Here is a 13,207-nt window from a genome sequence, read left to right as displayed (position 1 = left end):
GTGGAATCTTCCCAGACCAGGAATCAAATCCATGTCCCCTGCATCGACAGGTGGATTCGCATCCATTGTCCAAAGGGAGAAGTCCAAAGGTAGTCTTGATTTGTAGCATTTGCTGATCTTTGAGGTGCTCAAGCCATAATCAAGCTAGCAATGTGACGTCACTGAAGTCTAGAGAAAGGGAAAAGATGCCCAGCAGCACACCATTACATAGTACTTCTACCATACAGATGCGTGAGATATAAATAACCTCAAGAGCATAGATAATAGCAAAGTTGTAGTAAAATAATTAAGAAGTGAAACATTGTGAGGATTTTAAACCTGTATTTTAAAGTAATTCATTTAAATGTAAGTTTGTGTGATTTAACTTTTAGCAATGACTGTTTAACATCCAGTTCTCAAAATTCCTGAAATTTTAAGAGTCGGCTCTTTGGGCTGATGTGAGCTGACTCTAGAACCTTCGTTGCATCCCCCTCCTTACATCTAACTTATTTTGCTGGATTGAATTATTTTCTTCTTACTGAAGTATATCCACTTGTATTCTTTCAGCAAAGTTTGTGTAAGGTAAACTCATCATCTTCGCTTGTCTGCAAATGGCTGAAAATTTGGTGTCACTTATGAATTTAACTTGTGCAGAATTGTAGTTTGAGGTTTATTCTCTTTCCACATTTTGAAGATATTATCCTCTTGTATTTTGGTTCCCACTGTTGCTGATGAAAAGGTGCTGTCATAGTTAACATCCCTTTTGGTAATCTGGCCCTTTTCACTGAGGGCTTTTATAGTTTTCTCTTTGCCTTGTGGTTTTGCAGTTTCATCAGGGTCATTCCCTCTATTAAATCTTTCTGGAATTCCTATTAGACATCTGCTTGACTTTCTCTTTTTATCACTCATATCTCTTAAATTCTTGTTCAGGTTTTTTTATTTCTTTCTCTCTTTTTATTCTGTTTTGGGTAATTTCCTCAAATTTTTCTTCTAAGTCCCTCTTCAGCTAGATCTATAGGTAGTTTAGTATCCTTTGAGTTTTTAATTTCAGTGGCAGTGTCTTTCATTTCAGGAAGTTCTACATGATTGTTTTTTAAATCTCCCCACTCTTTTCCTCTTATACTATTCTATTATTTTATTATGGCTTCTACTGCTTCTCTTATATCTATATTAATCATCCTAATTCATAGTCTCTTTCAGATGGTTCTGTTTTTACTCTTCTTCTTTCCAGTTTGTTATGTCGATTGACTCTCCATTCTGCTCATTTCTTTCCTCATGGGGTTGATACTTTTTGTGAGCATCTTCATCAAGGATTGCTTTTTCTAGTGGATCTGCAAGCCCTGAATTGTTAAGCATTCTGCAGAGCTATTTTGAATTCACTTCAGCCTAAACCTAAGAATTTTAATAGGTCTTACTTCAGCCCTAATCCAAGAATTTTATGTTAACTTCTCAATAGCTGTTTTCACATACAGGTAGAGTAAATTTAAACCCCCCATAAGCATTTGGCCATGATTAGAATTTCTATTTCTCATGAGTGCCATTTTTTCCCCTACCCAAGGCCTCATCAGACATATAGCTTCCTTGAACTTCTCTGACCTTGGGATAGAGTTTAGCTAGTCTCCTTTTCATGGAAGAGGACAGAGCTTCCAATGTCAGGGCTTTTTGCAGCGGGCTCTGTTCCAACTTTCTTACTTGTCCAGGACTGAAGCTCCATCTCTACTCCTTAGTATACAGTGGCCTGCAGCTCTCAGGATCTATAAGTGTGAAATCTCTGTGGCAGCTCAGGCACATCACCTGGCCTGTTCTGGCTTTGAGTTTTCCATTTCTTTTTCATTTATTTTATCTAGAGATTTCTCTTTATATTTTTTTCAAAATTGGCAATAAAAATATAACTTTTCTATTATAGTTCATACAGCATCTCCACGTGTCTATAGTTGGGAGGGGCCCATCTATGTTAGGATAATTGGTCATGTTTCTGAAGTTTCCCAGATCAGAAACAATCATCCTATGAGGAAGACATGTATTGTCTCCATTTTGTTCTCCAAAACTGAAGCTCAGAATGGTTGTCTACATTGCCAAAGCTATAAAACCTTAAATGGGATTTTTGTCCAGTCTGTTTGCAAAATCCCATGCAAGATATCTAAGCATCTTCAAGTTGACTTGGTACCACTGGCTTCTCTCCATCATTAACTTTTATGGATAATTCATCTCTGGCATTTTGCTGAAGCGAATACTTTCTAAAAGATTCTTCCTGCTTCTTTAGGTAAGGCTGTTTAGAAGGGAAGGGAGTACAATGCAGGTCGTGGAAGCTGGGCTGTCCTGAGCCCAAGAGCCCTTGGTAGGAGCATTTGTCTGGGAGGAGGTGAAAGCCAACAGGCATTTCTGCCATCATCCAGAAGCACTCCCAAACTCACTTGTGCAGTGGGTATTGAAGGGGACATACCGAGGGTCCTGCCCGTTGTCTCTGGCTTGCCTCTGGAAAAAGGAAGAAGCCCAGGCAATGGCAAGACTTACCTGTAAGTTTTGCTGAGTTTAGGGATCCCTCAGCAGAGACCATTACATGCTGAGGCTTTTCGCTTTGCTCCTTAGACTAGCACACCTCTTGCCCTGTGCGTCCTGCACAGAACCTGACCCCGAGTGGGTGCCCTAAAAAGGTGATATGGATCAATGAGTGTAACTGAGGAAAAAGAGGACATGTCAAATATTTACAGTGGAGGGACATAATGAAGTGGACTGGTTACACAGGTCGTAGGATAGGGGATGGAGAGGCAGCCCAGAGCTTAGGGAAACCACTGCTATCCATAAATCAAAGGGGCAGAGGGAGGAGGCAGTCTCACGGGGGATGGGGAGCCAGGAGATGGAAGCCAGGAGCCACGTGGTCAGAAGCTTGAACCCTAACATTGGGAGCAGGAGCCATTGAAAATATGCAGCCAGAAATGCCCCTGAGGCAGATGGTGGTTGGGGGCAGAGGGCAAAAAACATCCCAGCATCTTCCTTCCAGCCCCCACCTTCCAGCCCCCACCTACCCCAATCTCCTGCTAGTATGATACTTTCCCTAGGCCAAAGTCAGATGTGTTGGGGCCTGGATTCCCAGCCTGAACGGATCAATGTCCCTGCATTACAGAGCACAACAGAGCAGAAGAAGCCTGAGGGGTGAGTCTGAGAGAAACAGGCCCAGGGTTGGCATGGAAGGAAAGAAGGAAGGAAAAAGGGAAAAGAAGAAAAGAAGGCAAGCCTATGTGTAACATATGAGCATTCTAAAATACTTATTAAATATCCTTTTGCAATTGAAAAGGATTTTTCAGATAAAAAGTTGCCTTCCTTACAGAGTTGTAAGGAACAAATGACAAAATGGATGTGAAAATCTTTTGAAAATTGCCAAGTGCTACATAAATACGAGATGATCATCATTCATATCATTAGTTCTCTGGATGGAGGAACTGTGTTTGAATATGAGTATCAATGGAAACACTTCATAGGGCATCTTATTATGTGTGGATATCTTTTATGCATGTGTATTAGAATATTATTAGCTGTAAGCAATAACTAGCAGTGACTTAACCAAATAGGTAGTTATTTTAACCAAATAGGTAGTTATATACTTTCTTATATAACAAGCTCCTTTGGTCTTTCCATCTAGATTACAAGATGGTTGCGATGCCCAACCTTACCTCCAAGATCAAGGCAGGAAAGGGTGGGGGTGGGAAAACAGCTCAGACTTAGCAGTCCTGTTTCCTTAGGAAAGCAAAAGCGCTCCCAATAACTCCCATAAGAGTTTTACCTAAATCTCACTTGCCAGAACTGGGCTACACAATCACCCCTAAAGAAGTAGCAAGAGAGAAACAGCTTCTAGGTGGTCAAACAGCGGTGTCGGCCACATGCATATAAAGCACAGTACTGGGCACAGAGTAAGTGCTCGGTACACCTTAGCTATTTTGTGTGACTGTGCATCTGTCTGTGTCTATGTTGGTGTGGTTCTATGTAGTTCCCGTTTCTAACAATCCTGTGAAGTAAAATCATCTAGGTGCCTGCTCAGTCTCTCAGTCATGTCTGACTCTTTGTGACCCCATGGACTGTAGCCTGCCAGGCTCCTCTGTCCATGGAATTCTCCAGGCAAGAATACTGGAGTGGGTTGCCATGCCCTCCTGGAGGTGATCTTTCCAACCCAGGGTTAGAACTAGAGTCTCTCACATCTCCTGCACTGGTAGGGCGGTTCTTTACCACTATTGCCACCTGGGTGAGGTAGCTGAGTGGTTAAAGCAACAGACTGCTAATCCATTGTGCTCTGCAGGCTGTGGGATTGAATCTCATTCTTGAATGCTTGCCGCTTCCGTGGCCTTTGTTGTTTTCCGGGGGTTTCCCAGGGATCGCTAGCGGTAATTACCCACCTGCCAAAGCAGCAATGCAGGAGACACCCTCCCCCTAAACTGGCCCTTTAAGATCTTGGCCTTGGAGTCACATCAGGGCCAAGTGGGCTAGATGAAGACAGAAAGTGGAACAGGACCAGCTCTGAAATGAATTGACGCCTGTACCTGAGGCTATAATGATGAAGTCCTGGGAGACGGGCCATATACGAGCTAGACTCATGCCTCCTCCTGCCTGTACTCACTTTGGAACGGTCCTGTAGAGAGGCCTGGCACTTGTGATGATGCCACTTCTGCCCAAGAACTCCTGTGGGAATCCTCTTTACAAGTCACAGAAAGACCTCAATCTCATTACTGTAAAATTACACCTCATTTCTGACTCAAACCCAGCTGCAGCTCCTCATCTCATTTGCTATGAGTTCCAAATGGCTTTTGATGGTTGCTGAAAATAAAAAATCATTCCCCAAAGACAGAATTATATTGCAATTGAGGTGCAAAAGAGTGAAGTTTCTGCTCTTTGGGCAATTTTCAAATCAAAATTATAGAAATACTTACAGTAGTAAAAGATCTGTTCAAACAAATATGCCCTCCTTAGGTTATTATCTCAGAAGAAGACAACTCTGTATGGTTGAATAATTTTTGCTGTGTTTGAGAAAATTACCCACCCTAAGGGCAATTGTGAGAAGATCACTGTGGTTGGTGAAGATTCCAATGGGATAATACTAAATGTAGGTGAGGACACTGTAAGATGGACACACTCATGTACTACTGGAAGTGTAAATTGGTTCTTAGAGCAGTTTGGCAGTGAGCATCAAGAACCAGCTTAAGGAGTTTAAACCAGTTGACCTAGACATTCCATTTCTAGGAATCTTCCTGAGGGAAATAGTCAAAGATGTAGATAAAGACTTATGTGTACAGCTACTCATTTTATTTGGAAAAACAGTAAAAAGAAGTAACTAGCCTAAATGTCTCTCAGTGAGGAAACTGTCAGGTAAATTGTGGTCAACTCATTAAATGAAAATAGTGCAGCCATTTAAAATGATGTTTTTGAAGAATTGTCAATGATGTGTTTATGTTCACAATGGAAAGATGCTAAAGCCAGACTGTGAAACTACACGCATTATATAGTCCATTTTTACTTTCTATATGCTATGAAAAGGCTCAAGATATATAAAACATGTTGCTGCTGGTGCTGCATCGCTTCAGTCGTGTCCGACTCTGTGCGACCCCATAGATGGCAGCCCACCAGGCTCCCCCGTCCCTGGGATTCTCCAGGCAAGAACACTGGAGTGGGTTGCCATTTCCTTCTCCAATGCATGAAAGTGAAAAAGTGAAGTCGCTCAGTCGTGTCCAACTCTAGCGACCCCATGGACTGCAGCCTACCAGGCTCCTCCATCCATGGGATTTTCCAGGCAAGAGTACTGGAGTGGGGTGCCATTGCCTTCTCCGATTAAAAATGTTACCAGTGGTTTTATCTGGGTGATGAAATTATAGGTGATTTAAAATTTTCTTCATTATACATTTATATATACAATTTTGATCATTATAACTATAAATGTTACTTTTATAATTAGAAAAATATGTATGATGAAAAGTACTTTTTAAGAAAGAAATGTGTTTAACTAGGAGAGAAGAGATCTGTCATCAAGAAATTGATGATTTAATGAAGGAAATGAGACACGTATACAAATTCATTACAAGGTAATAAGGGGTCTAATGGACGCTCTACAAAGTGTGGAGGGAAGGATTAGCTCTGCCTGGGAGAGTTGAAGGTGAGTGAAAAGAGGTGCAGGGTCTTGAGGGATGAACCGGAGTTCTCTAGGGCTTTGTAAATTGTCGAGCACTGTGTATGTATAAGTTAGTTTGGGGCCTTTATTATGACCGTCAAAGCTTACCTCATACAAAGCTCTCTTTCTTGTCTCTCCTGTGCTCCCTAAAGCCCAGCATCGCTGGGACAGGAAGCAGAGGCAGTTAAATAGTCACACATCAGTGCCCCAGCAAGTGAACTGAGGTGCATCCAACGAAGAAGCAGATTCAGGACCAGAGGACATGAAATTATCTGGGAGCAGGGCCAGGAAGGTGCTGGTAGGTAAACAGTTCCACCTTATTTGCCGCCCTGTGGAAAGGCTATCCTTGTGTGGGGCCCCCACCCTGAGTTATGGGGCCATCTCCATGTGGGGGATGGTAAAAACTGAGAACAAGGTCACACGTCAGTTCATGATTTTCATTGGCAGGAAATGGTGTGTCAGATGTCCTTACAGACTCCAGACAGGGTGGGGTAGAAAGGAGGGGTGTGATGAGGAGACCCTGAAGGGTGGCAAGAGATGATTTGTTTGGGAGACAATCCTAGAAGCTCAAGGTTGGAAGAGATTTAAAAGCTATCTTACTTAATCCTCCTGATGCCCTTCTAACATCCCCATTATGTTGTCACCCGTCTTGGCCTTCAGGGAGCAGCTCGGAGACCACCTCTTCTGTTACTTCCCATCTCAATTCCTCCAGCCTGTGCTTTAGGTGAGACTTTCCAGGTGGCTCAGCAGTAAAGAATCTGCCTGCCAATTCGGGAGATGCAAGAGACAGCGGGTTTGATACCTGGGTCCGGAAGATCCACTGGAGAAGGAAATGGCAACCCACTCCAGTATCCTTTTTTTTTTTTTAATCTTAATTTATTTAATTGGAAGATAATTACTTTACAACATTGTGGTGGTTTTTGCCATACATCGACATGGATCAGCCACTGCTCCAATATTCTTGCATGGGAAACTCCACGGACAGAGGACCCTGGCAGGCTACAGTCCATGGGGTCACAAAGAGTCAGACACGACTGAGCACGCCTGTGCTTTAGGTATTTCTTGCTCAATTTTATGAGAAAAAAAATTCAATGCCAACAGTGCAGCGGGCAGTGTGTTTATATTTCCTTGATAGCAGTAAGCCTTCCTGAGCCTCCTGGTTTATTTAGTTATTCAGGCAACAAACATATATCAAACACCTACACTGTGTCAGGCAGTGTTCTAGATGCTGTGATAGAGTGAAGAGAAAAGACAAGATCTTGTGTTCTCTTGGATCAGTCATTCTAGTGAAGGAGAAATACAAGAAACAAAAGAATAAATGAGAAAATACCAGGTTATAAATGTGAAGCAGTCACCTGTGGGAAAATCTAAGGAAAGAAGTTTCCATAAAAAGAAAGAAGCTGATTCCAAAATCCCCAATATCCAGGGGACAGATTGGAAGTTTATTCCAAATTCCAATAAACAAAAAGAACATTGTATTATTGTGCGGGGACTACCCTTTTGTGTTCTAGCTGTTCATTTTTCAGGACTTGGCCTGAACATTGCCTTTTTAGGCATATCTATCCTATTTCTTTACCCTCAGTAAGAGTGACCATTGTCTCCTTTCCTCCCCACTGACTCAGAGCAGGCTTCTGTCAGCACACCTAGAACGATTTGCCATTCTTACCATACATAGCAGGTTTCTCCAGTGGTTCAGGTTAAAGAATCCGCCTGCAATGCAGGAGACACAGGAGACTCGGGTTCGATCCCTGGGTCAGGAAGATCCCCTGGAGGAGGGCATGGCAACCCACTCCAGTATTTTTGGCTGGCGAATCCCATGGTCAGAGGACCCTGGTGGGCTACAGTCCATAGGGTCGCACAGAGTTGGATACGACTGAAGCGACTTAGTATGTACACGCACGGGCCATACTATATAGCATTGCTACTACCTAGTGGACCTGTCTCATTGCTGGCAGAACTTCTTTTCTTAAATCCCTAGAGCCTGGCACAGAGTATGTGATTGGTAAACATTTGTTTCCTGAATACATGAACTCACATAGCACTTTCTTAGAACCTCCCTTGTGATGCTTATTCAGAATTGGCAACCCTTTTTTGATCAACGCCAGGCCCTGGACCCTGTTCTTTCAACTCTGCAACCTCTTATAAGCTTCATGATTACCCAGTGCAGTGTTGTTATCCCATTCTGTAGTTAAAACTCAGAGAATCAGAGTGACTTCTGCGATGACTCAGAAATAAGAATCAGAGCTAAGATCTGAACCCCAGTCTTCTTGATGGCAAATCTCAGTGTTTCATTTTCTGTGATGCAACCATTATGCATTAATTCTTCTGTGGACCTGCCCTCTATTTTCCCCTAGTTAACTGTTTTCCTTAGGGAAGGATCTGTACTTGACTCCATTCTGTATTCCCCATGACACCAGAATAGTGCCATGTATTTAAGACACACTCAATACAAATCTCCAAGGAGGGAAAAGAAAGAATGAATGTGTGAATGAATGCTTCACCCAAAGTGGATCAACATCTGATATCAGTTCAAAGGATGTTGATGTGCTGGAGGAGGAGATGTTTCTGAGGGGAGGGGCCTTCCCAGATACCTCTGCGCCCATCTGGCAAAGCCGAGTGTGCCGTCTCCACACTAAAGCACTCATTTCTCAGAAATCACACCTTTCACTCGGTTGTACATCTCAGCAGGCAGGCAGGGGCACAGAGGGGAACATGCATGGCTTCCAATGAGTTGGGAAAATGAGGTTAGGTTTCGATTCAGATAGTTATTTGTGTTTTCTGGGTCTGCACGGTCGATAAATTTTCAACGAGCAGTGATTCTGTTCCTCATCTTTCATTGCTTTATGGGACTTCAGGGAATGAAAACATAACATCCTGCTTTCCCATAAGTTCTCTGGCCGCTACCCTGGCACCAATTAAAGACATGTCCATGCAATTAATCAAAACCAATTTAGAAGCACTCTGGCACTGCTCCTCTGATGTGCTGTCTGCTCCACATACAGTAGTTCCTCAGCCACAGTGATGGAGCCAGGCACATAGGAGCTTTTGATGAACTGGTTGTGCTGGCCCCAAGTGTTAACTATGTCATCTGACATGACTAATGAGGCTCCTAACTTGATCCGTGTGAGCAGAGCAGCCCTGCTGTCTGGAGGAGGCTCAGTTTCCATGGCCAGCTTGGGAAGAGGCTGTGACGTGCGGGGTACACACTCCATCATGTCAGCTGGAGTCCTGGAGGCCTCTAGCGTTGGAGCTGAGAGTCGTCCACGAGGAGGGTGATGGAAATTGTAAGCCAGGCTCTGTGCTGGGCGCTGGTGGGAATGTGACCTGATTTAAACTTCTAGCTCAGCCTCCTCATTTTACAGACATGGAAACCAAGACCCAGCAAAAGTGAGGGGCCTGCCAAAGGACTGAGCTGTGGGAAGAGAAATAAAGGAACAGGCATAAATTCTATCTTTGAGGAACTGAACCCCTAGGTGAGAAAATAAACATGCATGATAACAATTGGAATCTGATGTAGGTAAACCTTCTCAAGGGTTAAACTGTGGGTATTCTTCTTTCATTCCACAAACATTTATCAAAAGTAATAGAGTCTGTGTTCTTGTCACCTCTGCAACCGCATGAGTGTGTGATTTGAAATCAACAGGTCTGGCTTGGAGTCTCAGCTCTCCTTTCAGTTGATGTAATCTTGAGCAAATCATTTTTCTGAGCCTTTGGTTCCTCAGCTGTACATTGGGACAAGCCAAATATTGCCTACCCAGCCTACATCCTACAGTCCTTGTGAGACCCAGCAGAGTTAATGGGTGTGAAAGTGTCAGAGTCCATGCACATGTTAGTTATTATTCATATTACTACCCTCTCCAAGGACCCCTGGCTGAAATCTCTGCAATATGGATCCACAGATAGCTTTAACTCTCTTCCTCTTCCTGCCCCTTTCAAAATACACAGGAAAGAAACAGATAAAACCAACTGATCATCTGCCTACAATCTCAACAGCTTTCCCAGAGAATCCATGACACAAAAAGAGGAAGAACTCAGCTGTTTTAATTTAATGTCATTCCACACTTTGATTGAGTACCTACCATATGCCAGGCATTGGCCAGGGTGTGTGGGGAATCAGAGTTGGATAAGACAGGCTCTTTGGCCACCTTGAGAAACTCACCATTTAGTGGGAGAAACAGACATGGATATAAATAACTATAACATACTGCAGAAAAATACAATTGCCATAGGAAAGATACAAATCAAGTGCTGTGGGAGTCAGAGAAGGGAATGATTTATTTCTGAAAAGGAGATGGGGAAAAGCTTTATCAAGGAAGTGCTATTAAAGAATGGGTGGGTTTTGGCTCTGTCAGGAAACACCATAAAGGGTACTCTAAACTGAAGGAATAGCATGGCCAGTGCATGGAATCCTGAAAGGAATGGCGATCTAGAGGACAGAGTAAAACTGAGTAAGATAGGGAGTGTAACGGCTTCCCAGGCAGCTTAGTGGTAAAGAATCCACCTGCCAATGCAGGATATGCAGGTTTAATCCCTGGGTCAGGAAGATCCCCTGGAGAAGGAAATGGCAACCCACTTCAGTATTCTTGCCTGGGAAATCCTACTGGACAGAGGAGCCTGGTGGGCTACCGTCCTTTGGGGTCGCAAAGAGTCAGACACAACTTAGTGAATAAATAACAACAAAGGAGTGTAAGCCCGAACAAAAGACTTGCTGGACCCTAGCTCTGAAACCAAGGCATGGATATTTCTATTTCACTATTCTCTTTGCTGGCTGAGGTCACCTTGGCCTCTGTCCCTCAGTCAGAGAGAATCCTATACTGGCTCTTCCTCTAGCAAGCCCAAACAATAAAAATTAATGGGGAACAGCAACAACCATCAGATACAAAGTCGCCTGGTCTGGGAATCCCTGGTTACAACGATGTCTCCTCGGTCCAGGTGAGAGGTTCACCAATGCAGTCATGACACAAACATATGAAGCATGACAGCGAGGACCTGAGGCTTCCTGGCTTGGGTCGTGCAGTACATTTCTCTCCTTTCCTCCTTTGTCCAGAAGAAACCAACTTCTTTAAGTGTGTTGCCATCCAAATGGCTTTGGAAGGCCAGGAGCTGCTGCTGGTCTCAAGGCATAGCCACGGGACACCCCAGGGTTTCATATTTTCTCCCTGTTTCCATTTTTCATTGTAAATTGGTTTTTTATTGTGCAAATAAAATAGTGATAAAAACAGAAACCTCAAAAATAGGAGAAAGACGAAAGAGCATTCATTGCCCCTTCCTGCTATTGACTGTGAGCACAATTTGGGGGAGGCAGCTTTTTTTTTTAATGTAAGACCTTCAGCTCAGACTTCCTTGGTGGTTGAGTGGTTAAGAATCTCCCTGCCAATGCAGGGGACACAGGTTTGATCCCTGGTTCGATCCCACACGCTGCAGGGCAACTAAGTCTGTGTGCCATAGCTACTGAAACCTGCAAGCCCTAGATTCCCCGTGCTCCACAAGAGAAGCCACTGCAATGAGAAGCCCAAGCACCGCAATTAGAGAAAGACTGCATGCAGCAACAAAGATCCAGAGTAGCCAATAAATCAGATAAAATACAAAGACTTTCACCTCATGCACTTTATTATTTTTTAATATTTATTTATTTGGCTGCATCAGGTCTTAGTGGAGGCACGTGGGCTCTTCATTGCTGTGCAGGCTTCTCTGCAGTCTCCAGAGCGTGCGGGCTCAGTAGTTGAAGTTTGTGGACTTAGTTGCCCTACATGTGGAATCTTCGTTCCCCAACCAGGGATCAAATCCATATTACCTGCATTGGAAGGTGAATTCTTAACCCCTGGACAGCCAGGAAGCCCCTGGGGTGGCAGCTTTGATCACTGATACAATTGTATACCCTTATTGCTCAACATCGTATTGTACAACTTTTTCTGTTTTGCTACTTACTGTCAATCTCTGGTGTCCACACAATCTTGACCTTGTTTGTTCACTCAAGACTGAAGAAAGATTGCCAGCATCATGTAAAAGGGATGCCCCATAGATAACATAGTGGTCATTGACTCTTGACATCATGGTGCATAGGAAAGCACTGGCTGCTCAGCCATCGCATAGACTTGGGCTGGAATCTACTTTGAAGCTGGATAGCCCTGGGCAGATCACTCCATTCCTTTGAACCTCAGGTCCTTGTCTGTATTGTGGGGATGCAGTTCGTACCACCCTCATAGGATTGCTACCACTGTGAGGATTAAATAAAATACCAAAAGGCAAATGCCCCATAATGGTGGCCCCCCTGCCTCTGCCCTCACTGGGACTGACACAGGGTCTACTCTGCTCTGCCATTCTTCTCCTGCCCACTTTGGACCTTCTCACCTCCACTGAGCCCAGAAAGCCTCCTGGATGAGTCCACCTTAATTTCGACAAGCACTCCAGCCTGTATATTTATTATTCACTGGATGAATGCATCATCTTTTACTTAGGTATTCTCCTCTGATGGAAATGTTGCCTGTTTTCCAGTTTTTTGCTGTTTCCAATAAGGATGCAATAAATATCTTCACATATATTGCTCACTCCATCCTTTTAAAAAAGTATTCCTTAAGAATAACCCCCAGGAACAGGATCACCAGAACAGATGTTAGACTCATTTTAACAATGTCTCATGTATATTTGCAAGTTTTAAAAATATTTTAATTTTCACTTATTTGACTATGCCAAGTGTTAGGTATGGCACACAGGATCTTTGATCTTCATTGTGGCATGTGGGATCTTTAGTTACAACCTGTGGGGTCTTTACCTGAGGTATGCGCGATCTTTTGGTTACAGCATGCAAACTTAGTTGCGACAAGTAGAATCTAGCTCCCTGACCAGGGATCAAACTGGGGCCCCCTGCATTTGGAGCTTGGGCTCTTAGCCACTAGACCACCAGGGAAGTCCCTTCAAGTTGTTTTTCAGAAGACTTGTATCTATTATTTTGCCACCAACTCAAGAAATAGGACCACTGGGACTACATTACAGGCTCTTGGGTTCTGGCCACAAACTCTCATTCCTGCTTTATTTTCCACCATTTTCTTCCCCAAGATGTCTCCCACACTGCAATTG

At 43.5% G+C, this 13,207-nt stretch overlaps 1 protein-coding gene across 1 annotated transcript in view; it reads left to right on the top strand.

The window, feature by feature from the left end:
- The window catches only part of GVQW3 (GVQW motif containing 3), a 30,779-nt gene extending 21,262 nt beyond the window's left edge, over window positions 1–9,517 (top strand). The window contains exon 2 of the mRNA XM_027562849.1: window positions 8,892–9,517. Coding sequence (XP_027418650.1) covers window positions 8,892–9,152 — 261 coding nt within the window. The 3' untranslated portion in view covers window positions 9,153–9,517. The remainder of the gene's footprint in view (window positions 1–8,891) is intronic.
- The last annotated feature ends 3,690 nt before the right edge of the window (window positions 9,518–13,207 follow it).

The sequence above is a fragment of the Bos indicus x Bos taurus genome, chromosome 15 (assembly GCF_003369695.1).
Source record: "Bos indicus x Bos taurus breed Angus x Brahman F1 hybrid chromosome 15, Bos_hybrid_MaternalHap_v2.0, whole genome shotgun sequence".
In the NCBI taxonomy this organism is placed as follows: Eukaryota; Metazoa; Chordata; class Mammalia; order Artiodactyla; family Bovidae; genus Bos; species Bos indicus x Bos taurus.
Note: the sequence above shows the minus strand (reverse complement) of the source record. Positions and strands in the feature narration are given on the sequence as shown.